This window comes from Bubalus bubalis, chromosome 2 (genome assembly GCF_019923935.1).
Source record: "Bubalus bubalis isolate 160015118507 breed Murrah chromosome 2, NDDB_SH_1, whole genome shotgun sequence".
Taxonomy (NCBI): domain Eukaryota; kingdom Metazoa; phylum Chordata; class Mammalia; order Artiodactyla; family Bovidae; genus Bubalus; species Bubalus bubalis.
The window spans coordinates 24,357,420-24,382,672 of NC_059158.1; the positions used below are offsets into that span (position 1 = coordinate 24,357,420).

The following is a 25,253-nucleotide window of genomic DNA, read 5'->3' on the forward strand; positions in this document are numbered from 1 at the left end:
CCTTCCTTTTTCTTGAACACCTGTTACATGCTGGGCTCTATTCTGAACCCTTGGATTTATCAATGAGAGAAACAAAAATCTTTGCTCTTTTGTACTTTGATTTAGGCTTCCCTGTCGCTCAGATGGTGAAGAATCTGCCTGCAGTGCAGGAGACCCAGGTTCAATCCCTGAGCCGGGAAGATCCCCTGGAGAAGGGAATCGCAACCCATTCCAGTATTCTTGCCTAGAGAATTCCATGCACAGAGGAACCCTGGTGGGGTACAGTCCATGGGTTGCAAAGAGTCTGACACGACTGAGTGACTACACTTTAACTTTTTTTTCACTTTGATTCTAGCAGACAGAGTCAGAAAAATACACATGTAAAATAAATTAAAAATTAAACAACAAAACAGTGTACTGTCTGCTCCTCCATCCTTTTGGAGATCCAGACATTCAATCCCTCAACTTGTTTGGGATCTATTCACCTGACCCACCAGCTCACTGGTGCAGCCTAGGGGTCAGTCATGCAATACTGGGGGGTCCTACAGAGCCCCCAGCTACCTCTCCTCCTCCAGGGGTAATAGTCCCAGGACAGTTGTCAAGGAAATGATAGAAATTTTGTTTTGTTATGCTTTTGTATCTTCAGGGATGCTCCATTTGGAACTGTTGCCTTTCCCTTGTTCCAAAGGAGTCGGTCTCTAGTTCTATGTGGTGGTGAGGCTGTGCGGGGTGGGAGCGGGCTGGTAGGACAGGCACTGTGGAGAGCAGGAAGCAATCATACCAGTAGCTCTTCATGGTCAAGTCTAGGCTGCATGCTTGCATTTAGAGTCAGCCAGTAAGAAGTCAAGAGCATCTTGAGTGTGGAGTAAGATGAGTGCCTGCCTTAAGAACAGCAGGAGGTGGGACTTCCCTGGTGGTCCAGTGGTTGGGACTCTGTTTCCACTGCAAGGGGACCAGATTCGATCCCTGATCTGTGAACTGGGCTCCTGCATGTCGTGCAGCCAAAAAAAAAAAAAAAAGCAGGAGAAGGAAGAGCCCTAGGGAATAAGACTTTTATACTGGGGCCAGGTTTCCACGCTAATAAAAGTTCCTACCACCCAGACCCACTTATCTGACAGGTACCATGGCAAGTGTCCTCAGTAGCTTATCCATGGAATCCTCAGGACAATCCAAGGAAGCAGGTAATACCATTATCCTCATTTTGCTGGTAAAGCAATGGAGACTGGGATTTCCCTGGTGGTCCAGTCTTAACAGACTTTGAGCTTCTTTTTTTTTAATGGCTCTTAAAATCTTTTTTTATTGAAGAATAATTGCTTTATAGAATTTTGTTGTTTTCTGTCAAACCTCAACATGAATTAAAAATAAGGAACATGTCACGAATTTGCATGTCATCCTTGCACGGGGCCATGCTAATCTTCTCTGCATCATTCCAATTTTAGTATATGTGCTGCTGAAGCAAGCACCAGACTTCGAGCTTCTAATCTGGGGCCTGGGTTTGATCCCTGCCCAGGGAACTAGATCCCACATGCCTCAACTAATACCCAGAGCAGGAAAAAAAAAAGTTCTGGGAGAATAAGAAAGTCATCTAGGACATAAGCGTGGGCCTGTGGGATTACGCATTCCCATAGGCACCCATGCTGTTTCCCCGCCTGTTCTGCCAGGCTGGCCATCCTCTCACAAGCTGAATCCCTCATCTCTCACATCAACAGTCCCCCACCCCACGTGCTACCCTGACTGACCTGTGTGGATCCCTGGGCGTGTTCCGCCCACATCCCTGCCTGAGGTTCCTGAGCCCCCAACCCCAAAGCAAAAGCAAAGGGAGAGGAAATGAAAATCTTGCTTAAGCCAAGGCATTTGTCTGGTGTCAGACGTCTCCATTGCTAATGGACCTCAAGTGACTTAACCCTCTTAAGCCTCGATTTCCTCATCTGTAAAATGGGATAATGAGATCTATTATGCTACGTGGGAGCTTGCTGCAGGCGTTGACACGGGAAAGCCTCCTGCCTGGAACAAAGCAGGAATTCAGTAAATGTTCCTTTCCTTTATTCCCAGGTGCTCTGAGGAACTCAACTTGAAGTGCGTGTGTGTGTGTGTCCCCAAGTAGGCCTTTGGCATGGTGTTAGGAGAGAGCACATCCACTGGGGAAACCCTCTGCTTAACAAGGGAGAGTCAGACTTGAGTATCCAGTTCCCTTTTCCTGCCATCCCCTTCGCTCATGAACCCACAAAGTCAGGTCACTGAATTCAGCATATTTACTGCCACTGAGCAGGGTGAGGGCCTGTTGGAAGACAGGGTCGGGGCATGGCGCCTGCTCTCCAGGGACCGGATGCCCCAGCCAAGAAGGGCACAGGCTTCGACTGCTCTCAGACTCTGCAGGTGACGTGCTGTGAGGACCCTGCTTGATGCAGGGTGACGTTGGTCCCCAAGGGGAGGTGGAGGAGGAGGCAGAACTGAGGGAGACAAAGGGCCAGAGGGTGAGGTGTAAGATGGCTCTCACTCACACCTGGAGGGGCCAGCCACCCAGACCGACGCAGAAACGCACTCCAAGTTCACACAGCCCCCTCTGTTTCCCTCCCAAAGGACTACCTTCTGGAGAAAGTCCAGTAAGCTGGAATTGTAGGAAGAATTTGCCAGAAGGGAGTTCTTCAACTTTAGTTTCAAAGTCATTCCTGGCCCTAGGGATTCAGATGCACAGCTGAGGACCCAGCTGCCAGGAACAGGCTCCCTCAGGGGTGCAGGCACCCCTCCTGCCCCACCCCAACCCGAGGTCTTTTGTCCCTTCCAGACCCTCTTGCTGCATTTCAGCCCTGAGCCTTCAGGACCTCAGGACTAGGGTGCCTCCATGTCTCTCTCACCCACTTCTCGTCTTGGGGGTCAGGTGTGTAGCCCTCCAGACTCACCTGCCCCCTGTGAGCTGCCGACAAGGGTCAGGAGGAGGACGAGGGGCAGCCCAGCCCTCATCACGACTCTACCCCCTCACTTCTCAGATGCTGGAAGAGATGTCTGAAGACCCGCTGGCCTCTCCTCACCGGCCTGCGTTCCTGCTCCCGACTCAGTCCTGAGCAATGGTGTGTGTGGGGTGATGGGAGGGCGGCTGGGCAACTGGATTTTCCAGTTCTCTCAATAAGGCTCTGAGGACCCAGGAGAGGGCCATTCACTGGGCTGTTGGGGAAAGGGAGGGTGGTCCCCTTTCCTCAATCCCGTGTCCCACTTCTCCCCGACGTCTCAAAGCTTGAGAGGGAGTTGGTGCCCCAGGGAGGGAAGCTGGGGAGGCGTCCCTTCGTGCTGGTGTCTGGGCCCCACCCATGCCTGGGCCTCTCATTGCTCTTTAGGGATTAATTATTAACTGTGATTAATTTCTATCAGCCATGCCAACCAAGGGCTCAGGAATGTGGGCCCAAAAGGGAGGGGTAGATTACACCGAGTTCTCCCCAAACCCGTGTCCTGCTCCCTCAGCCGCAATGACTTTCTGGGTGGGGGGAACTTTCATCTTTGAATATTTTGTTTTAGTCTCTCTAACATATCCTAGCAACTTGGGCGGAGATGCAGTTTCATCAAATATCCCCATCACGTCCTGCCTTGAGCGCTCACGTAAAAGAAATCCCTTCATCCTCCCAGCCAAAGCCCTTTCCCAAATCTCTCAGAATGTCAAACGCAAGGACAGGATGGAGAGGGAATTTGGAAATCTGTCTAGTTTACCTTCTTTCTTTCTTATTTATTTTATTTGACTGCACCGGGTCTTAGTTGTGGCATATGGGATCTAGTTCCCTGACTAGGGATCAAACCCCAGGCCCCCTGCATTGGGAGTGCGGTCTTAGCCTCTGGACCACCAGGGAAGTCCCTACCCTCTTTCTTTAAAAAATAGGAAACTAGGGCTCAGAGAGGGTAAATGACTTATTAAGGTCACATAGTAAGTCAGTAGCAGAGAGATTAGAGATAGACCAGGCTGTCATGATGCCAGACACAGGGATAAGCTCAACGGATTGACAAACTAGTCGTGTAAACCCTCTAGAATACACAAGGTCACATGCCGTTTTATCATCTTAGTTGCCTCCCTATGCGTCTTCTCTCCCTTTCCCCCCACACCAGTGGGCCCCTGAGTAGACGGATGGAGACAGAGAGGGTACAGGGCAGAGTCAGGGAGAAAAGCCAAAAGCAGGACCACTAAGATGGACAGAGACTGTCTATACCATAAATACTGTCTATAGAGACACTGTCTATACCATAAATGTAAATAACGAGCAACCCAGGGGCTCTCAGACGTATACTGGACAGCCGGAAGCCCAGAGTGGGAGGAATTCATGGACAAAAGGCTCAGCAGACATAGAAGGCAGGAGCAGAGGGGAGGAAGCGGGAACTCAGAGAGGCGCTTTGGGAGATCTGAGTCCTCCTAAGAGGAGAGTGGGAGCGTGCCTCTGTCTTTCCCAGCGGGCGCTCGTCTTTTCATGTCATCATAGCTGAGGCTGCTGTGTGCTGGGCACCTTAGAAACATTATTTCCTTTCATCCTTATTATGGCCCTCTGAAGTAGATACTGCCTTACCCCAGTTTTAGGGGTGAAGACTTTGATAGGTCACACGACTCACCCGAGAGTGCACAGCTTGGAAGTGGTAGATTCCAGCGCAGTGGATTCAGAGCTGGGTTCTGAACTTGCTCATCCCACTGCCCCTGAACAGATGATTGTCTTGCCTGGTGCCCCTCTCCTCTCATTACCCCTTCTCCGCCAAAGGAATGGAAAGTTCTGTGGGCTGCAGCCACTGTGAAGGAGGGATAGTTCAGGTGTTCACCCTCCTGCCCTGCCGTGGTCTCTCCTGAGAATCAGATGAGGTCCCCAGGCTGTGTCAGTCATTCTCCACCCGCTGCATCCCCAAGGGACGCATACACCTCACCCCGCCATGGTCATATTTCTAGGCATACAAGGACCTTGGGATAGGAGACCTGGGTCTCTCCCCTTCAGAGAAGGTCGAGAATGGGGACTGACTCTGACCTGGGGGTTAGATCCCAAACCCAGAAAGAGCCTGAGAGCCTGGAAGGAGAATCCTCAGGCTCTTACTCACTCTCCCCCTCGCCCAGTGCTTCCTGGAACCAAGCTGGGATAGGTTAATCCCCTGGGGACAGCTGGGTGGCCTCTCCCTGGGAATGAAGATCCCGGAGTTGATGGAGGCCCTGGCACACCTGGCTCTCCTGAGGCTCCTAATAGGGCCTTAAAGCCTTTAAAGAGCCAGGGAGACGGTCCTGGAAGTGCATCTCAGCGGGCACCATGGCTGCTGCACGGGTGCTGCTCCTGGGCCTGCAGGCCTTCGCTGGCTACGGTGAGCACGGGCGGTTTACGGGCAAAATGTGGACTCGAGGTCCAGGGAGAGGGCCAGCTCTTCTAACTCCATCTTCTCATTTTTCTTCTGCCAACAGCTCAGCTGATCCCATTGGGGACAGCTAACTCTGGAGGTCTCCCTACCGTCTCTGCTGGTCTCCCCACCATCGATGCAGGTCTCCCCACCATCTCTGGGGATGTCTCTGCTGGCCTCCCCACTGTCTCTGGGGATGTCTCTGCTGGTCTTCCTACTATCTCTGCAGGTCTCCCCACTGTCTCTGCTGGTCTCCCCACTGTCTCTGGGGATGTCTCTGCTGGTCTCCCCACTGTCTCTGGGGATGTCTCTGCAGGTCTCCCCACTGTCTCTGCTCGTCTCCCTACTGTCTCTGCAGGTCTCCCCACTGTCTCTGGGGATGTCTCTGCAGGTCTCCCCACTGTCTCTGGGGATGTCTCTGCTGGTCTCCCTACTATCTCTGCAGGTCTCCCTACTATCTCTGCAGGTCTCCCTACTGTCTCTGCTGGTCTCCCCACTGTCTCTGCTGGTCTCCCCACTGTCTCTGGGGATGTCTCTGCTGGTCTCCCCACTGTCTCTGGGGATGTCTCTGCAGGTCTCCCCACTGTCTCTGCTCGTCTCCCTACTGTCTCTGCTGGTCTCCCCACTGTCTCTGGGGATGTCTCTGCAGGTCTCCCCACTGTCTCTGCTCGTCTCCCTACTGTCTCTGCAGGTCTCCCCACTGTCTCTGCTGGTCTCCCCACTGTCTCTGGGGATGTCTCTGCTGGTCTTCCTACTATCTCTGCAGGTCTCCCCACTGTCTCTGCTGGTCTCCCCACTGTCTCTGGGGATGTCTCTGCTGGTCTCCCCATTGTCTCTGGGGATGTCTCTGCTGGTCTCCCTACTATCTCTGCAGGTCTCCCTACTATCTCTGCAGGTCTCCCTACTGTCTCTGCTGGTCTCCCCACTGTCTCTGCTGGTCTCCCCACTGTCTCTGGGGATGTCTCTGCTGGTCTCCCCACTGTCTCTGGGGATATCTCTGCAGGTCTCCCTACTGTCTCTGCTGGTCTCCCTACTGTCTCTGCAGGTCTCCCCACTGTCTCTGGGGATGTCTCTGCAGGTCTCCCCACTGTCTCTGCTGGTCTCCCCACTGTCTCTGGGGATATCTCTGCTGGTCTCCCCACTGTCTCTGTGAGTTTCTCTACAGTTTCTTCAACACCTGGGGCTTTGCCCAGTAATCCTCAGACTTTAAGTCCAACCATTTCTGGCAGCCCATCAGGAGCAGCATCAGCGTTGCCAGGTGACACTTCAGGGGACAGTCCATCTCTGAAGAGCGCTTTGGCTTTGCCTGCAGCTCTGGGTGGGGGCTTCCTGTGCTCAGCCATGAATAAATCGTTAGCTCTCAGAGCTTCACTGAAGCAGTCCTGTCTTTGGTGGCTATACAAAGGCCCTCCTTCTGCTTTTCAACTTATCAACTTTTTCTCTTGTAGTTAGTGTTTTTATATCCTGCCTAAGACATTTTTTTTTGCCTACTTCAAGGTCATGAAAATATTCTCTGATGCGTTCTTCCAGAAGCTTTACTTTCAAATTTAGAATCTTTGAATCTAAGAATCTTAGCTTTCAAATTTAAGCCTATGACACATCTCAGATTAATTTCTGTGTATGGAGTAAGGGAGAGGTCAAGATCCCTTTTCTCCTCTTACAGATAACCAGTTGCCCTGGAACCACTCATTTCAAAGACTCTTCCTCTCTCCCCACCATTGAAATGTGTGAGTCCCTTTATTGAAAGTAAAGTGACCAAGGCTATTTCTGGGCTCTTCTGTCTGTTTTTACTCCAGGGCCACAGTCCTTAATGTCTGCAGCTTTGCATCCAGTCTAAGGGTCTGGCAGTATAAGCCTTCCACTTCTGTTTTTAAGACTGTCTTAGCTTTTCTCAGTCCTTTTATTTTCATTTACCAAACACTTGCCAGGATTTCAACTGAGAGGGCACTGGATGGAATTTCTGCTTCTGTTCTCGCTCAGATATCCACCTGTTTTCCCCTCTGCCCTTCTAGGATCTGTCTCCCCAACAACAGCCCTTGGAACTGCTTTACCCGTGCCTGGGACTTCCACAGCAGGTGGGGCTGTCTCAGGCGGTTCCGCAGACACCACAGCTGGAGCGGCCACCGCCTCCTCTGGGCTCAGCGTCCCAACCAGTAAGGCGCTCTTGTTTGCATTGGGTCACTGACCGGCAGGCACCCCAGCTCCTGGAGAGGAGTGTGAAAGTGTGAAAGTGTTCATCATTCAGTTGTGTCTGACTCTGCGACCCCATAGACTGTACCAGGCTCCTCTGTCTGTGGAATTCTCCAGGCAAGAATACTGCAGTGGGTTGCCATTGTAGGGACAGGCTTAAGGCCTGCTTTCTACTGTGTTTTGAGTACACCTAAGAATATCTCCAGTTCTTCAAAGGGTTTCAGTACCCTCAAGCCTCTGGTCACACCAGAAGCTGGATGGCTGTTACCTGATTGCTTCCCCAAAAGGTTTTCGACTATATTCCTTGTGGCCCAACCTGTCTTTGCAGGGCAACAAGTATCCCCTCCTGAGATCCTGTCCTCCTCCCTCTGTCTCCTTCTTCCCTCCCGTTCAATCCAAATCTCCCCACCAGGCAGTCTGAGGGCAGGAAATGAATGAAGGGAAAACAAGAGGACTGGCTCTGACTCCCCTTAAAGATCAGAGTCAGGGTGGGGTGGTGAGGAGGGCGGAGGGGGCAGCCTCTGAATAAGATGAGGGACCTACAGGTGGGGCGGGGCTGTCAGAGTGCAGAGGCATGGCAGATGAGAGAGGCCCAACAACAGCCTGGGATATGGAGGACGGTTCAGAAAGACGGAGAGGCGTGGATGTGAGTGAGGACTTCAGAGACGGACAAACGCGTCCACAGGTGTTAGGGAAGAAGTGAGTGCGGTTTGGAGTGAAGCCCTTTGAAACCCTGTCCACTGAAATTCTATTCCCAAGATGACAAGACACCGAGCAACGTGGTCTCAGAGTCACGTAGACATCTGAGTCACAGAAGGAAAGATGCAAAGTTACAGAGGGCAGCGGGGAGTCGGGGGGTTGAGGTCCCACCTGCCTCGGTCACAGCCCCTCTCTGGTCCTCAGGCCCGAAGCCGCAAGAGAAGGGCTCTGTCCCCGACTGGGCCATCGTGTTGATCACTCTCTCTTTGGTGGCAGCAATTGTCAGTCTACTGTATGGTATCAAAAAGGTGAGTGAAGCTGTGGTCCAAATGTGTGGGTCTCTGAGGCCAGTGGGGCCGGCCCTGGTGCCCCAGAAGGACAGGGGCTTCAGGGGAAAATGACAGCTTACCACACTTAAGGAGGGAGGAGGGGGGAAAGGGACCGCAGTCTGGGCGGCTGAGAGGAAACATCGATTGGGCAGGGATGTGGGGTTGGGGCCACTGAAAGAGGCAGGGGAACGCTGCAGGCTGACCAGCCCATGGAGGCACTACATTCAGCTCTAGGCAGTGAAGAGTCAACTTTATGGAATTACATTATAACTTGGATTTTGAATCCTGGCTCTGTCGTTACAGCTGTGTGACCTTGTGCAAGTTACTCAGCCTCTCTGTGTTCTGTATTACTCAATTTAAGTAATAACTGACACTTAAATAGCACTTATTCTGTGCCAGGTATTGTACATATCTTAGCTCACAGCAACCCTGTGATACAAGCAATATTATTATCTCTTATTCTACGGATGAGGTAATTGAGTCCTGGATAAAATGAGAAGGATATTGATAGTATCCAGTTCAAAGGGCTGTTGGGGGGTAAAATGAGCTTACACATGTAAACCGCTTAGGTGCTTGGCACATAGTAAGTGAAGTGAAGTCGCTCAGTTGTGTCCAACTCTTTGCGACCCCCTGGACTGTAGCCCACCAAGCTCCTCCATCTATGGGATTCTCCAGGCAAGAATACTGGAGTGGGTTGCCATTTCCTTCTCCAGGGAATCTTCCCAACCCAGGGATCGAACCCAGGTCTCCCACATTGCAGGCAGACGCCTTAACCTCTGAGCCACCAGGGAAGCCCTGGCACATAGTAAGTGCTCAGAAAATTAGTCTGGTTCATTATCATTACTGTTTTTGCAGAAAGAGGAGCTCTGAGAACCTGAGTTGTTGAGGGAGGCCGCAGTCCATGGGGAGAGCTGAGGGCTGGGCAGCTTAGTTAACCCTTCCTATCATAATCACACTAGGACCACAGCCTTGTCTAACTCAATGAAACTAAGCCATGTCCGTGGGGCAACCCAAGATGAGCGGGTCATGGTGGAGAGATTTGACAGAATGTGGTCCACTGGAGAAGGGAATGGCAAACCACTTCAGTATTCTTGCCTTGAGAACCCCATGAACAGTACGAAAAGGCAAAATGATAGGATACTGAAAGAGAAACTCCCCAGGTCAGTAGGTGCCCAATATGCTACTGAAGATCAGTGGAGAAATAACTCCAAAAAGAAAGAAGGGATAGAGCCAAAGCAAAAACAATACCCAGATGAGATGGCTGGATGGCATCACTGACTCGATGGACGTGAGTCTCAGTGAACTCCGGGAGTTGGTGATGGACAGGGAGGCCTGGCGTGCTGAGATTCATGGGGTCGCAAAGAGTCGGACACGACTGAGCGACTGATCTGATCTGATCTGATCCATCCCTCATCTCATAGGCCTGCGAGTTCCGGAAGGAGATGAATATGGGGTGTGGTTGTGGCTCTGTGACCCATTATGGCTGCCAACACGAGGCCACCAGCCAGCGCTACTCCATCAAGTGAAGGGGCGCAACCGGGATCGCCTATGCCCCTCTCCCGATGGCCTTCCTCCTTCCTTCCCTGAGCAGACTCACTCAAGTCACTCAAGACTCTGATGCAGTTTTCTCATCTGTAGAAGGAAGGACCAGGGCACCATGGTCTCCAGGGGTCTTCCAGCCTTCATGGAATCCCGATCTGGGTAGTGGGAACCTCCTCTCCTCACTCTTTCTTCCTGTTCCCATTCTCTTCCCCAACTATCAGAGAACTTAGCTGAGGACACTTTGCTTGAGACCCCTGGCGAACAGGATGGGGGTCCCCCTTTCTATAAGGAGCCCCCTTGGGCTGGCTCCTGACCCTCTTGAGACCTTCAATTCTCTCACCCCAGTACAGGTGAGGAACCCTGCTCTGTGACGCCCCCTGCTTAGACCACTCCAGGTGGGTGGTGGACACAACTCTTGCTAAATAAAACAGTAGCGCTCCCCTGGTCTCCCAGCCACTGTGTAATTATCCAAGTGCTTTGCCGTCAGGCAGGCACCGACCAGGTCTGGTCTCTGCCTCTTACCAGATGTGTGACCTTGGGCATTTAAATCACTTCCCTGAACCAAGCTTGTTTGTTCTCAAGCTGTAAAATGAGGCTGACATTGCTAACCTCATAGGTTATAACAAGGTAAGGTGCTCAGCACATTTCTCTGTACCTAGAACAGCTCAGACATCAGTAGCTGGTAGGATTGTTTTGTGACCCTCTCAGCCCAGGTTGTGCAGTGGTATAGAATCTCCTGCCAACACAGGAGATGCAAAAGACATGGGTTTGATCCCTGGGTCAGGAATATCCCCTGGAGGAGGAAATGGCAACCCACTCCAGTATTCTTGCCTGGAGAATTCCATAGACAGAGGAGCCTGGTGGGTTGCAGTCCACAGGGTCACAAAAGAGTCGGACATGACTGAGCCATCATGCACACACAACCTAACTATTACAGCTCAGACACAACAACCTCTTCTGACACCAAGAGCCTGCACATACCTCTAAGTTCCTCCACCTCTGATGCCTGTGTCCTCTGGGGGACGTTGTGGCTAAAAAAGAATGGGGAATGTTTATTTACACAGTGAAGGCAGAGAGTCTCAACCTGAGCACCACTGATGTGAGCTGGAGAGTTCTTTGCTGTGGGGCTGGCCTGTGACTTGCAGGATGGCCAGGAGCCCCTCTGGCCTCTACCCGCTGGGTGCCAGGAGCAACCCCCTCCAAGGTGGGACAAGGTTGTCTCTAGACATGGCAAAATGTCCCCAGGGGACAGAGTTGCCTCTCCTTGTTGAGAACTACTCTCCTAGAGACCTGGGTCCCTGGAGGAAAGTGTGGGGGTGGGGCCAGATTAGTGGAAAGGGGGATTTTCAGTCCCTCCTGGGTCCAGAAGAGAGGCAGAGGAGGTCTACCTCTGCCTCAGTCTCCCCACCCTACAGGACGCATTGCCTGGGAGGCAGCCTACCCAGTTCTGAGCAGTCAGGCTTCGGTCTGATTCCATGGAGCCTAATTACTTGCCTAATCATGTTAATGAGCAGCTGGCCTCTCCTCTTCCCTTCCATTCCAGCCCTGCCTAGGTCTTAGGGACCAATCATGCCAGCCCTCTAGTCCTCCCATGAGCCCCGTGGCCCCAGGGCCCTGGCACCCTGCCCTCCAGGTCTGGCCCTCTCCACCCCCTCTGCCTGCTCCACTCACCCCTAGAGGTAGGAGCCAGCCCTGGCTTCCACTCCATTCAGCCGAGTCAACACGATTGACTGCGTCCCGTGTGCCAGGCCCTCACTCTGGTGCTGGGGCTGCAGCGGCGATCATGGCAAAGACCTCGCCGGCTGCTGACTCCCCAGTAGAGGAGACCCACTGTGAACAAATTAAGTGAGCAATAGGGGCGGTGACTTAAGACCCCCGGACCCACAGCTTCCTCTCTCCTTAGAATCCCAGAGAGCCTGTCCTCCCGCTACGCCAGCCCCAGGCACTGTCTCCTGGGAGCGCAGTATATGGACTTTGACAACCTCTGAGCTAACGTTTGCTTCAGGCAGGGAATCAGGACCAAGGGGAGAGGGAGACTCCAGGGAGGTCCTAGACAAGAGACCTGTTTAGTGGTGAATGGGGGCTTGCGGGCAGAGACAGCGGCGGGCCTGCTGTTGGCTGGGCTGAGGTGGGAGAGGAGGGGGCTGGGAGTGAAGGCAGGGCCCCTGTCTGCTGAGGATTTCTGCCAAAGACCCTGGCTTCAGTGCCTCTGGGTGGCCTGGACCGGCCGCCACCCCTGCTGAGGGATACGTCAGTCCCTGGGGTTCCATGTCTGCCTTTGTCTCCGTCTCCACCTGTCCTCACTTGGTGTGTCATCTCTGGACACCTGGAAGCACCTGTCTTTGCAGAAGCCAGACACTGGAGGGCTTTCCCCGTCTCTGCTCTTTCACCTCATACTCACGGGCAGCTCCACCCAGGGCAAAAAGAGTGAACGTGTATGAGTAAGGGGTGTGTGTGAGTAAGGGGTGTGGAGAGCTGGGCTGACGTAAGAGAAGTGGAAAGCGGAGGGTGCAGCTGAAGAAGAATCAGAATTTAAATCTCTTTCCAAAACCCAGGCATCCAACTGTCCCCCTCCCCATCCCGCCCCAGCCAGATCTCAGTGTTTCTAGAAGCCACTGTCTGCTCCCCACCAGCCCAGAACCCCAGACTCCACCCACCCAACCCCCCAACCTCTGCTGGGGCTGGGGCAGGAGTTGGTCCCTCCCAGTTGCTTTTCCCTGCCCCCAGATCCCACCCCTTGGGTAGACACCCACGTTCCCTGCTACATGACGAAGCTGCTGTGGTCTCCTGTTATCAGGGCACCCCTGCAAGACAGGGCGGTTCCATTTGTTTAAGATTTCAGCCTGAGGAGCCCCAGCCTCCGTGACGTCAAAGCTGGGCCCATATAAGCTGAGGGGACCCCAACCTACGGCCTCAAGCAGCCATCCAGCTCCGACATGGCCCAGCCGGCCCACTGCATCCGTTCTGTCTTTGGCCTCCAGTGCTTCTTCCTTTTTCTTCTCACCTCTCTGGAGGCAGGTAAGATGCCCTCAGAAGCGAGGGGTCACCATCACACAGGGGCATAGAAAACAGAGAGGAGTTGTTTCTTAGCATGCCTATGGTTGACCAATCGCAGAAATGAACAGCAAGTGAATATGTGGTGGGAAGACGGGTGGGTTCCGAGCTGCTGCATGCAGTTGTCTAGGGTGTACACTGCTCAAATTTGCCAGCTGAGGGGCATATTGGAGATGAAACACAGCCTATGCTCTGCTTCGCTCTGCTAAAACATGGCCTGCGAGGCTGCAGACACCAAAGTGGGGCTTTTTCCCGTCTGGATGAAGACACTGGCTGCTCGCAGTCCTGGGCGGGCAGCAGTGGGGATCTGACACTCCCTGAGCATCTGCTTTGTGCAAGGAATTCACGGATGCTCAAAGTACTTCATCTCGTTTCATGTCCTCCAATCCCCTGAGGTGATTAATGATATCCCATTTTATAGTGAGGAAAGTGAGACTCAGAGAGGCAAAATGCTTGTCTAACATCACAGAGGCAAGCGGGGATCCTGCCACGCCACCCCCGCCACTGTCCTCAGGGTGCATAAAGAGCATTTCTTTCCTTGTTCTGCACCGACTTGCCTTCCAGCCCTAGCTCTGGCCCAGGTGCTTAGTCTGGGCTTCTGTAAAACGGGAGGATGCACCTGGCCAACTGGTTACTACACACCAAATGTTATTCTAGGCGTTTCATCTATGTTTATTACTTAATCCTCATGACAACTCAATACGGTGTGTGGTTTTATTCCCATTTTACATTTGGGAAACATCCCAAGGCTTTGGGAAGAAAGTGAATATAGAAAAGTGTGACGATGGCCGTTATGGGAAAAGAATCTAAAATAGAAGAGTGGAGATATATCTGATTCACTTTGCTGTACACCTGAAACTAATACATTGTAAATCAACTATATTCCAATAAAAATTAAAAAGAAAAGTTTGACAAGCCAAATAGACCTCACTAGGTAAAGTGAAATTGCAAAATCAGTTCACTTAATTAAGAGAGAGTTCTGGGACCAAAACTGGGGAGTGGAGATGCCCAAACATAGGGGGCTTTGGAGGGGCCTGGGCAATTCAGAGGAGGGTCTTTACAAGGTAGACAATTGGCAGAAACAGGTTCAGAGGGACTCTCTACATATTGCATAGAGTCATTCACGGTAATAGCCTTGATGATCCCAAACCAGGGCCCAGAAAGGCCTGAGTATGGACACTCTAGGGCAGGGAAGGCAGCAGCTTTTCCTTCCAATAGTGTTTGACCGAAGGTGACGTTTCTCCTTCCCTGAGCTCAGGGTCACGTTGAGGCTGGAGGGGCTGGGGGCAGGTGACGGGGCTGATGGTGGACAGCAGGGGCAGGGGCCGAGGAATCTCTGTGTCTCCACCAGGTCTCAGCAGCGCTGTGATTGGAGGCCCTTCCCCGCCCTCCCACCCCCCACCCGACCTCAGAGGCACCAGAGCCGCCCTGAGCCACCACCCCAGTCTCACCCACCTTCTCTTCCGCTTCCCGTTAGGCTTGCTGTCCAACCTGCCGCTCTCCAGCCCTCCGTCACGCTTCTGCCCAGGGAAAGGATACTGCAGAGGCAGGAGGGAATGAGTCTCGAATCAGCTCCGCACACATTCACTTATTTTTTTTTTCTTACATTCACTTTTGAGGGAGATTTACTCTAGGGCAGTGGTCCCCAACTTCTTTGGCACCAGGGACCAGTTTTGTGGAAGAAAATTTTTCCACAGACCGGATGGTGAGGGGGGATGGTTTGGGGATGATTCAAGCTCATTATATTTATTATGCACTTCATTTCTATTATTATTACATCAGCTCCTCCTCAGATCATCAGGCTTTAGATCCCAGAGGTTGGGGACCCCTGCTCTAGGGCATAGGACAGGTGCAAGGCACACTTGAAATCTGAATTCTGGAGCAGGACACGAGCTCTGTGGGTTTTGGTCTGGGAGACGGCCACGCTGGAGCTTGGCTGGCTGGGACCAAGGGGATGGTGGGGAAGGAAGGGCCCCTGGGTGCTCGGATCCTGCAGAGTGGAACAAGGGGGTGATGGGTGGGGATGGCTTGAAGCTGGGGTGAGATTGGGAGGGAGTCAGGGTGGAAGTGGAGTGTGAGTCAGGGCCGGGACATGACTGTGTCCAGCAGAGAGTGAGGCCAGGGTGGGGAGGGAAGAGTGTCAAGAGGAGTGGATGAAGACCTTTAGCCCATAGCTCTGGGGTACGCCCTGTCATTTACCCACAGGACCAATCAATACTCAGCTGCAGATAACTAGATCCTAGAACCCCAGAGTCTGCATCATACAACCACAGAACCACAGGTGCAGAATCTAGATTAAATCATCACTGCAGAAAGCACAGATGGGGCTGAGGTCCTGGGGAGAATCTAAAAAAGACATTTTCCTACAGTAAGTGTCATTTGATTTAATTTCTATTACAAAAATAATATATTCTCATCCTAGAAACTGGAAAATGGGGAAAAATAGGAAAAGAAAATCTCTTCTAATAAACCCCAGTTGCCCAGTCAAATATTTGAGTGTATTTCTCTTTCATCTTTTTACTATGTCTGCGTTTTAGGTCACATGTTGCGCTTAAACTATATAGACACTTTAACAAGCAAGCAAATGGAGTAAGCCATTTTTGAGGGGTGCGACATCAAGAAACATCAGAAATACTCTTTTGGGTGAGGCTGTTATGACAGAGACCCCATGGCACAAGTTACTTAGTAGGATGTCCATATTCTTTTCCAACTAGTGAAAGAAGCAGATATAACAGACCTTTGGAACTGTATGCACAGTTTTGATATTATAAGATTTGTTTTAATTCTTTTATCCAGGCTGAGTATCTACCTCCAGTGTCTTGTGCTAAAGCCAAGTTTTCCTCTTTGTCTATAGCTCAGTGACCAAAACAGTTCTCTTCAGATCATTTTTATAATCAGTGAAATGAATATCTCATAGTGAAAACTTCCTAGGAAAAGCAAGTTGCTACCAATGGTAGATCTACTGGGCAGAAGACATGGTCATCTCAACCCTGAGGTTTAGTCACTGATTTTCCTCAAGACTCAGGACCATGGGTTACATTGAGTTTCAGCTCCAGATTTTATAATCAATGGTTCTACAGCTATGTGATGTAGATCTGGGATTCTAAAATCTAGTGGTCTAGGTCTAGTTATTGACTATGTGGCTCCTGTGGTTAAATAACCGATATCCCAAAACTGGTGAGTGAGAGGTCTTCTTTCCACATCTTTTCATCTTAGGGCTCCATTACTTAACCCAGCAGAAGTTAAACCTTAGTCTCCCAACTTTCGGAGGTCACAATTATGTTTTTTTTTTTACTCAATATGCATAATGAAAAGCTATCAGCATGGCTTCTGAAAAGTTTTCATCAGTCTTAAAAAATTCCCTCATTTATCTATTCAACAAATATTTATGAAGTGCCTCCTATGGCCCAGACATTGTTCTAGACTAGAGACATAGGGATGAATAAAACACATAAAGTCCCTGGCACTGGGGAAGTAAACTGCACTTACTATATGTTAGAAAGTGATGAGTGCTCTGTTGATAAAACAGGAAGCAGCTCAGGAACGTGGAGGGCTGCCATTTTGAAGGTGTGGTCAAGGTAGGCACAGAGGTGTAGAAACCAGGGCAGGTAGAAGAGACATCTGGGGCTGCAGAAGGCTGGAGGGCAAGGCCACAGGCTCAGCTTCCCTTACTACCAAGAGAAAAACAAGAAAGTCTGAGATTGTTTCAAAGACTACTACTTCAAAGAGTCTTCTACACTTCAGCACCTTCAGTGCTCCATACTTCCTATAGTCTTCACACTAAACTGGTAGGTTGACATCGTTATTTACTGTTCAGGACCTGAGCTGTCAGAGCATTTAAGTGGCCTGAGTGAAGATGCAAAGCTAGTGAGGGATAGTGCCTGGACTCCATCCTGTCCTCTGACTCCTTAAGGCCAGTGGAATTGGCCGTTCTGAACTGCCCATCTGCCTATTTCTTCACTCCATGGATATTTTAGTCATCCCTTATCACATTTAAAAGCATCTGGGGTGTAGTGAAAAGCCTATCTTTGCCAATTACTCACCCTCTTTGAACTCCCTTTTCTCACCTGTAAAATAATAAGATCATATACTTGCCTCCCAAGTTCATGGTGAAGATTAAATGAACAAGTATGTGAACAGCATCCTTCAGGGGTCCCACCAATGTCAATGTTCTTTCTTCCCCAAGAGACTGAGCTGACTTATGGGCTATATCACCAACTCAATGAACATGAGTTTGAGTAAATTGCAGGAGTTGGAGATGGACAGGGAGGCCTGGCATGCTGCAGTCCATAAGGTCGCAAAGAGTTGGACATGACTGAGCGACTGAACTGAACTGAACTGAGTGTGGTCTTCACCAGTAAAAGCCTGGGCCTGGGAGCCCAGAATATGTGTTTCAGTTCTGGCTCAACCTCTTATCTGCTGAGTGTCCTTGGGGAGATTGCTTAACCTCTCTTAGCCTTGCTTCCTCATCTATAAAAAGGAAAGGATAATAAATTCTCAATCTCAAAAGGTTGCTGTGAAAAGTAAATGGGTTAATACATGTCCTCCTTCATAAGACCTGCCTGTCTCTCAGTAAGTGTTCCAGAAAGGTTGGCCATTGCTGTGGCCAAGTCACCATTGTGTGCGAGTCATCATTTCTCCAAGAAACTCGAGTTTCTTTGCTATAAAACAGGGACATTGATAGTTTCTGAGATGCCTTGTGGGGAGCTGGGAGGTCAATTACTTTTTAGAAGACAACCCAGAAAGAATGGCTATGAGGCAACTGGCAGAGTGCCTGGCCCCAAGAAGGGCCCCAATAAACAATAGCCATGGGTTTCCCTTGTGCCTCAATGGTAAAGAACCCTCCTGCCAATGTAGGAACCACAGGAGACATTGGTTCGATCCTGGGTCAGGAAGATCCCCTGGAAGAGGGCATGGTAACTCACTCTAGTATTCTTGCCTGGAGAATCCCAAGGATAGAGGAACCTGGCCAGCTACAGTCTATGGGGTCACAAAGAGTTGGACACGATTGGGTGACTGAGCACACACATACACACGCATGATCAGTATTGTTGCCAAGAAAGTCAGAGAATGACTCCAGCCAGTGAAGTGAGGGCCTGATTGTTCAGCCCTCCTCTCTCCCCACAACCTCGAATCCCATCAAGGGACTTGGGCTTCCCTCCCACTCTTGACCCCTTCTTGCCCACCCATATTTCTTTCAAGGACTGAGTTCCTCAACTGTCAGCCCTCCTAAGCAGTCAGCAGGTGGGTGTGTGGATTGTGGTTTCCTGTGATTGGAGCGCGTCCAGGTTCTGGTCGCCACCTTGAGCTAACAGAGCCTGGAAATGTCAGTTATGTAACGACGCTATGTCTCACTCCTCAGTGCTCTCCTGGCCCTTACTCTCCTGGTTAGATGTCAGAGACATCTCCTCTGCCTCCACTGGTTGTTCTTCCATGGAGTTAAGGCCCATATCTGTTCACTGATGGGGTTCACACCCTGTCCTTAAACATATTCGGTCCCTGCCAATCCAGCGGCCTCATTCACACCTCCTAGGACCCCCAGGTAAATCGCTTTCTCTTTCAAAAGGGCCACCTTCCTCTGTCTCAGAGGGCTTCAGGTGTGTGAGAAGGGGGAGCCAGTGGGGAACCATAAGGGTTGAGTCCTCTCTTCTGCTTCCTGGGATCCAGATCAACCTTCATCATCAAAATGAAAGTTTCCCAACCCCCTCCTCTACCCACCCTCCGTCCCTCTTTTTATATTCTCGTGAGTCATCGGTGTCTACTTACTGTGGGAGGTTTTGCTAGAGGTCTTCCTTAGTCTCTCACACACTTACATCTTGAATGGAGCTGGACTATTATGGACAGATGGAGATTAGGACATGTATTCCCTTTCCGCTCAGCTTTGCCGTGGAAAGACAACTCTATTCCATAAATTTATAATCTCTAGTGCAACACTTGCCAAGCAAAATACCAGTCAATAATTCCTCTCAAAATCTTACAATGTGATAAACTGGACAGGGGTAGAGGTTGTAAGCTCAGTCGCTCAGTTGTGTCCAACTCTACTCAACTCCTGGACTGTAGCCCACCAGGCTTCTCTGTCCATGGAATTTTTCAGGCAAGAATACTGGAGTGGGTTGCCATTTCCCCCTCCAGGGGATCTTCCCGACCCAGGGATTGAACTCGTGTCTCTTGCATCTCCTGCATTGGCAGGGGGGTTCTTTACCGCTGTACCACGTGGGAAACCCGGGTAGAGGTTAACAGTCACACAAACAACTGGCATGTCACGTTGAAGGTAGCAGGAAAGAGTAACTAACAAAGAATTTTTTGAGCACTGAGATGAAGTTGGAGCTTATTTGCTGAGAAAGATGAGGAAAAAGGCCATAAAGCTAGGAAGATCGAAATTGAGGAGTGAGGAGCAGAGGTGGAGACGAGAGAGGCGGCATTCCTGCTGAAAGCACAGCCACACACAGAGGTCCAGAGAGTGGAGGTGAGAATGGGAATTAGATAGCAGGGTATTCCAAAGAGACTGGCTGGGGAGACACATCTGGGATAACAAAGGGAGCCCTACAGATGACATAAGAAGAAGGGAAGCAGGGAAGAGCATGGAGGAAGTTTCTTATTTGCCTCTCTCCCTTCACAGGTGCTGCCACACTTCAAGAACGCCGGAAAACTGGCGAATCCTCAGTCTTTCTGGCTCCAGTCCTTGGTTCCATTATCCTGTCTAACCACACTGCTTTTCATTCAGAATACAGCGCTCTAGACTCCCTGATATCTACAGAAACCCATAAGCCAAAGCACCAATGCACTACCACGCACCGCTCCAAGCTGGCTCACCAAAGCTCCACAACCCAAGTTGCTCCTCCTGCTTCTGAACAGACCTCCAGCAAACAAAGAACAGGGCCAATTACCAAGAACAAACATGCTTCTGAACCTAATGACACCACCACTAATACAGATAAAGGGCCAGAAAGGGAAACACATACAACTCCAGTACCCAACAGAAAGAATACCACTTGTCTTAAGAGCACAACAAGCAGATCAACAGTGACAAGGAAACCAGCCAAAGTTGTAACATCAAGTACCACCTCAAACAAGACTACTGAAAAGACAACACAAAACTCAGGAAAAGGGAGTGACCACAAGCCATCAACCACAGGGGGCCATGAGAGGACCACAGGAACCCCAGAAACGCCCACAGAACATGAAGGAAAGGCCACATGGACCCATTATAAGACCACAGGAGGTTCAGCAAAATCTACTAGACATCAAGAAAAGATCACATCGGTCACTGAGACCATAAAAACGCCAATAAAACTCACAGCAAAAAACACAGCAGCCACAGAGAACATAAGACCTACAGTGAAAGTCACAGGAGATGCATCTATCAGCACTAGATCTCCTTGTACCAGTAACAAAGCTCCCCGGTGTGTACGCAGTGGTTCCTCTACACCCCCTACGTCGATCGTGTCAGAAGTCCCCGACAGCAAGAGCCATACACAGCAGAACAAAGATCACTCACGAGGAAGTGTCCCTGAGGGAGAAACGGAAGGGAGTGATTCCTTCCCTGCATGGGCCATAGTGGTCGTGATCCTGTTGAGTGTGATTCTCCTTCTGGTGTTCATCGGCCTGATTGTCCTGGTAAGGGAGAGTAATGCCCAGGGCGGGTAAATCCATGGAACAGGGAGTTGAGATGATGTATGGATCAGAACTGGAGGGAATGATAAGTCAAGGAAAAGCGGCATGGTGTGGAAAAAGATAATAGAGGGAGTGTGGTGGTGGAAACTATGGAGAAAAAGAATAGATGCATGGGACATGAAAAATGGGATTGGGAAGCAAGCAGTGACTGAGAAAAAAAAAGCTGTGAAACGGGGAAAATGTAGGGGTTGAAGACAGAGTCTGGGGGTGAGAATAGGCGACATTCGGATAAAGAAAATAGGACAGAAGAGGAAACTGGAAATGGAGTCTGGAACTCTATACTGAATCTGGGACTGGAATAAGGATTAGGGTTTGAATGGAATCTTGGGAAAGGAGCAAGTCAAAGGTCCAAGGTCAGGGAGAACAGAATTGAGGACCTGAGTTATGGGTGTTGATAAAGGCAAATGGCATGGCAGATGGTACTCACTCCTCTTTTCTCCTCCCAATCACAGGCCTCCTACTTGGCTCGAACATGCCGTGCACTGACCCAGAACACTGAGAATAATGACTCAGAGAATGTCGGGGGCTCCAATTCCTATCCAGTTTACTTGATGGAACAACAGACTCTCGGCCCATCCCAGACCCCTGGCCCATGATGATCATTCAGAAGTCGCTCACCCCCAGATTTTCCATGACCTATCCCTTTCCTGGATGAGACCCATAACAGGGACCCACAATTGTGAGTCCCACAAGTGAGACCCACAGTTCCTATTTCCTGGACTCCAAGAAGGGCAAAGTACTGAGAGTTAACACGCTAACATTTCAACTGCTGTGCTCTTATTTAAACCAGTCAAGGCGTGAGGTGATAAGCAAAAAGGATGTGAGTTTGGGATGGATGTATGGGGTGGAGATCAATATAGGACTCTGAGTCATGGGAGAGGGCAGCACAGTTGGGGAGTCCTGGGAGGGGCAGCACAGTGGGGGAGCCTTAGAAAGCAATGCTCCAGAGAGTCAGGATTATAGGCAGGGAGAGTCAAAAGACAGAGCCTGTGGGTTTCAGGACCAACCTATATTATTTCCACCTCTCACTTAGAGTTTCTGTGTGGACAGCTTTGTCTCTCAGTTCCTAGGGCCCTTGATTTTTTTTTTTTAAATAAAAAAATATTTAAAAGAAATGAGAAGAAAAGAGGATTTCTTTCTCCACCCTCTACATTCTCAGAAAAATTCCAAGAAAGATCATCCCACAGAATGATATCTGCCACCCAGATGGCTCGGCCCTCTTCCTTCTGAATCCCTTAGTTTTTCTAAATGCCTACAGTGGGCATCCTGTTGCCAGGTTGTGGGTGGGCACGCAGGGAGGGATTTTTGTTTGGCCTGCAGTCTCTTCCATGGATCTCCACCCCAGGCCTTCCTTGACAGTGTTCCCCACGCATCATTTATTTTCTTGTCTCTTCCCCTAAAGCCCCAAAGTCTTGGCTTTTTCCTGTAGAAGTCACCCATCTTCTCTACTGCCCCTATCCTCTCTCCTCACATCTTCACCCCAGATTCTGATTTTTCTCCTTACAGACATTTCATCTGGGTTTTTCTCTCCAATTTATTAAAGTTCTTTCATCTATTACTGATTGGGCAGAAGGAGAGTCAGCTGATGACAGATAGCTTCTTTCTATCCATTGTTCTTTCTATAATAAAGTGTAAAATAGTTATAAAATAAAGCATAATAATTACTGGACTATCAGTTGGGAGAAAGTCCTGACATGTTCCTGGCTTTAGCTGTGACCTTGCAGAGAACCTTGAGCAGGAGTGGCTAGAAGTCAGGGATTCTTTGGAGGGTGAGGAAGAGAAGGCCGAATTTCCATTGCTCCTAAAATGGCTTATTCCTGGATTTCGAGAAGAACCAGCCTGAATTCATTCTTGGCTCATTTGCATGGTGACAAAATGAGGAGAAAATGGGTTAGTAAGCAAGTATTTGTAAGTACCTATTATACATTCTATTGAGGATTACAAAGAAGTATAAGACATTGCTCTCATCTGAGACACCAAAACAGGAAAGTAGGAATTAAGTAATTCAATAAGAGTTATCACAAGGCAGTACTACACAAAATAAAGTAAGACTCCAATGAATTAAGCCCAAATTTATGCACATCTGCCACGTCCAGTACTCGTTAAGACAGCAGCCCTGCTCTAAAACCATTCTGTGTCCAGACGTAGGTCCTGACAGAACATCTGCCAGTCATCCATGTAGCCTTGGGTCTCACCCTTGCTAGAAGAGGATAAGGCAAGAGTGAGAGAGAAAGGCAAGAGAAAGGCTCTCTAGTTTGCCAAAGGCCTTCCAACCTGGACTCTGTCCAGAATCAAGCAGCAGGGTCGTGGGCAGCTTTTTGGCAACCCCCTTTTCGGGAGGCTGGAAGGCCATCACGGGCACCACTCCTGGTCTGGATCTTCCTATCACTGGATCATCTGCCAGGACCCAGCTCTGGGCTGGGAGGGCCCTCAGGCCTGAGGAGTTCTCTGCCTCTCCCGCTGCAGATTCCTAACCTGGTTTCTGAAAAGCAGGCAAGCCAGGTGCAGAGGGCGCCCCAACTTATGTGCCTGGAGGGAGCCTGGAGGCAGAGAGGGACGTCTGGTTCCCAGAGAAGGCTGGGGTGCTGTAGGAAAAAAGGAGGCGGCAGCTGGGTTTCCAGACTCTTGGCAGATGGTGACTGATCATGTGACAGCTGCCAAGACAGGAGGTCACTCGCCCTGGGAGGAAAGCAGATACTCCCTAACCCCAGACTCTTAAACACGGAATTTTCCCAGCCCGGACCCTAATCAAAGAACTTAAACAAAATAAAGCAAAACAGCCAACCCGACCAATGCCTCCCCCTCACGGCACCAAAATGGAGCACTCGGGGGTCAAAGGGCGCGTGTTTGGGGGAGTGGGGGAGGTTCTTCATTTCCCCTAAGCAAACGGGGACTATGGGCCCCAGGGCGCGGCCTTGAATGTCTCCCTTCTCACTTGTCTCTCCCAGGATAATGATCTCTTGGAAATCGAAGGACAAGTCCTTTAACAAGCTCTGGAGCTGGGCTCAGGTTAGGAAAAATTACTTAAGGAATGAGTGGCAAGCCAGGGAATCGGCTCCCGGCTCACAGGCTTATCGCTGCCCCCGCTCCCGGGGCCCCAGTTCCGGGAGAGAGGAGAGCACTGCCCTGGCCCAGGGCGCCCAAGACCGCAAGGGCTGGAGGGGTGCGAAAGCAGAGGGGGAGCCTGAGCAGCCGGGGCGCCGGGTTCCCCAGGCGGGGACGCGGCCCTCTGTCCCTGGAGGCCGCACTTGACCTGCGGCTGCGGAACTCGCTCCCTAACAGCTCAGTGTCAGCCCGAATCCGGCTCATCATCTGGCGGAGGGCGACACCAGAGGGCGACAGTCCCCGGCTGCGGACTCACCACCCTCGCTTCCCCCAGCGGAACGCCCGGCCTGGCGGGCTCCGGCGGACGCCCTCCAACCGCCCTGAAGCCCTTCTAACGAGGAAAAAGGCGGCAGGGGGCTGTTTCAGGCGAGTCCCCTCTCCTGGCCTCTGCCACAGTCGCTGAGAGCCCCACAACCTCCACTTAACGTCTGTGCCCACGACACGCCCTACTTGGTTTTTGGCTGTGTGGGAAAGCTATGGGATATTAGTTCCCTGACCAGGGATCGAACCCCAGCCTTTTGTGCTGAAAGCGCTCGAGTCTTAACCACTGGACCACCGGGAAAGTTCCAGCACCCCTTCTTCTGATCTCTGAATCCACCCAGGCCTCCTCCAAAGTCTCTAAAACTACCGGGCCTCAGCAACAACATCCGTGTCCACCACAGCCTCCACCATCAGGACCACAACATCTGAGAGCACCATGGCCTCCGCCCCCAATCCTGAGAGGAGGACAGCTGCTTACACAGCCTCTGATACCGCAGCTGCTAAGTCGCTTCAGTCGTGTCTGACTCTGTGTGACCCCAGAGACAGCCTCTCACCAGGCTCCCCGGTCCCTGGGATTCTCCAGGCAAGAACACTGGAGTGGGTTGTCATTTCCTTCTCCAATGCATGCAAGTGAAAAGTGAAAGCGAAGTCGCTCAGTTGTGTCTGACTCCTAGCGACCCCATGGACTGCAGCCTACCAGGTTCCTCTGTCCATGGGATTTTCCAGGCAAGAGTACTGGAGTGGGGTGATACCGCAGCAGTCTCCACTAAAACCTCTGCGCCCGCCACAGCTACCACAGTGCCCACTGAGACCACCACAGCTTCCATGGTGGCATCTGTGCCCATCACAGTCTCCACCAATGAAACCACCACAGGCTTTGAGACCACCCACCATGGCTTCTACCATAGCCTCAGGAACCCCTGGGAGTCTGTGCCCACCCAGGCCTCTGAAACTACTGCGGCCATCTCAAAATACTGAGTATTGGTATTGGTCCAGGGGATGCGAAGGATACTTCACAAGTCAAATCTTGCTTGTTATTTGTCTTTCCAAATAAAGTGCTGGACCACAGCCACACCC

General features: G+C 50.8%; 3 protein-coding genes and 1 non-coding gene across 5 annotated transcripts; 2 read left to right on the forward strand and 2 right to left on the reverse strand.

Annotated features, from left to right (window-relative positions):
- Positions 1–1,336: 1,336 nt before the first annotated feature.
- Positions 1,337–1,442, reverse strand: LOC112583005. The gene has a single exon (XR_003107371.3). It is a non-coding gene; the product is annotated as a U6 spliceosomal RNA (small nuclear RNA).
- A 771-nt stretch (positions 1,443–2,213) lies between these two features.
- Positions 2,214–3,078, reverse strand: SFTA2 (surfactant associated 2). The gene is made up of 3 exons (XM_006052311.4): positions 2,880–3,078; positions 2,566–2,654; positions 2,214–2,429 (listed from the first exon to the last, which is right to left on the reverse strand). Exons 1-3 carry the CDS (start codon positions 2,938–2,940, stop codon positions 2,343–2,345), a joined length of 237 nt encoding a protein of 78 aa, XP_006052373.1. The 5' UTR covers positions 2,941–3,078; the 3' UTR covers positions 2,214–2,342.
- Positions 3,079–3,419: 341 nt separating this feature from the next.
- On the forward strand, positions 3,420–10,736 carry LOC112578742 (aggrecan core protein). Of its 2 annotated transcripts, none has more exons than XM_044938330.2 (5): positions 3,420–5,289; positions 5,387–6,580; positions 7,335–7,475; positions 8,416–8,519; positions 9,962–10,736. In XM_044938330.2, exons 1-5 carry the CDS (start codon positions 5,238–5,240, stop codon positions 10,064–10,066), a joined length of 1,596 nt encoding a protein of 531 aa, XP_044794265.2. In that variant the 5' UTR covers positions 3,420–5,237; the 3' UTR covers positions 10,067–10,736. The 2 variants fall into 2 exon arrangements, with proteins under 2 accessions (XP_044794265.2, XP_044794266.2); XM_044938331.2 differs by having other exon boundaries at positions 5,387–5,464.
- Positions 10,737–12,962: 2,226 nt separating this feature from the next.
- Positions 12,963–21,925, forward strand: MUCL3 (mucin like 3). The gene is made up of 3 exons (XM_006052310.4): positions 12,963–13,100; positions 19,756–20,753; positions 21,263–21,925. Exons 1-3 carry the CDS (start codon positions 13,019–13,021, stop codon positions 21,404–21,406), a joined length of 1,224 nt encoding a protein of 407 aa, XP_006052372.4. The 5' UTR covers positions 12,963–13,018; the 3' UTR covers positions 21,407–21,925.
- Positions 21,926–25,253: the final 3,328 nt, after the last annotated feature.

What these genes read in the sequence shown, in the direction of transcription:
- SFTA2 (XM_006052311.4), bottom strand. Translation starts at nt 2,940, where the DNA reads ATGAGGGCTGGGCTGCCCCTCGTCCTCCTCCTGACCCTTGTCGGCAGC. An exon ending in CGGCAGCTCACAGGGGGCAG is followed by an intron (nt 2,655 to 2,879) that starts GTGAGTCTGGAG and finishes CTGAATCCCTAG; the next exon opens with GGCCAGGAATGACTTTGAAA. An exon ending in TACTGGACTTTCTCCAGAAG is followed by an intron (nt 2,430 to 2,565) that starts GTAGTCCTTTGG and finishes TGTCTCCCTCAG; the next exon opens with TTCTGCCTCCTCCTCCACCT.
- LOC112578742 (XM_044938330.2), top strand. Translation starts at nt 5,238, where the DNA reads ATGGCTGCTGCACGGGTGCTGCTCCTGGGCCTGCAGGCCTTCGCTGGC. An exon ending in GCAGGCCTTCGCTGGCTACG is followed by an intron (nt 5,290 to 5,386) that starts GTGAGCACGGGC and finishes TTCTGCCAACAG; the next exon opens with CTCAGCTGATCCCATTGGGG. An exon ending in TGGGCTCAGCGTCCCAACCA is followed by an intron (nt 7,476 to 8,415) that starts GTAAGGCGCTCT and finishes TCTGGTCCTCAG; the next exon opens with GCCCGAAGCCGCAAGAGAAG.
- MUCL3 (XM_006052310.4), top strand. Translation starts at nt 13,019, where the DNA reads ATGGCCCAGCCGGCCCACTGCATCCGTTCTGTCTTTGGCCTCCAGTGC. An exon ending in TCTCACCTCTCTGGAGGCAG is followed by an intron (nt 13,101 to 19,755) that starts GTAAGATGCCCT and finishes CTCCCTTCACAG; the next exon opens with GTGCTGCCACACTTCAAGAA. An exon ending in TCATCGGCCTGATTGTCCTG is followed by an intron (nt 20,754 to 21,262) that starts GTAAGGGAGAGT and finishes TCCCAATCACAG; the next exon opens with GCCTCCTACTTGGCTCGAAC.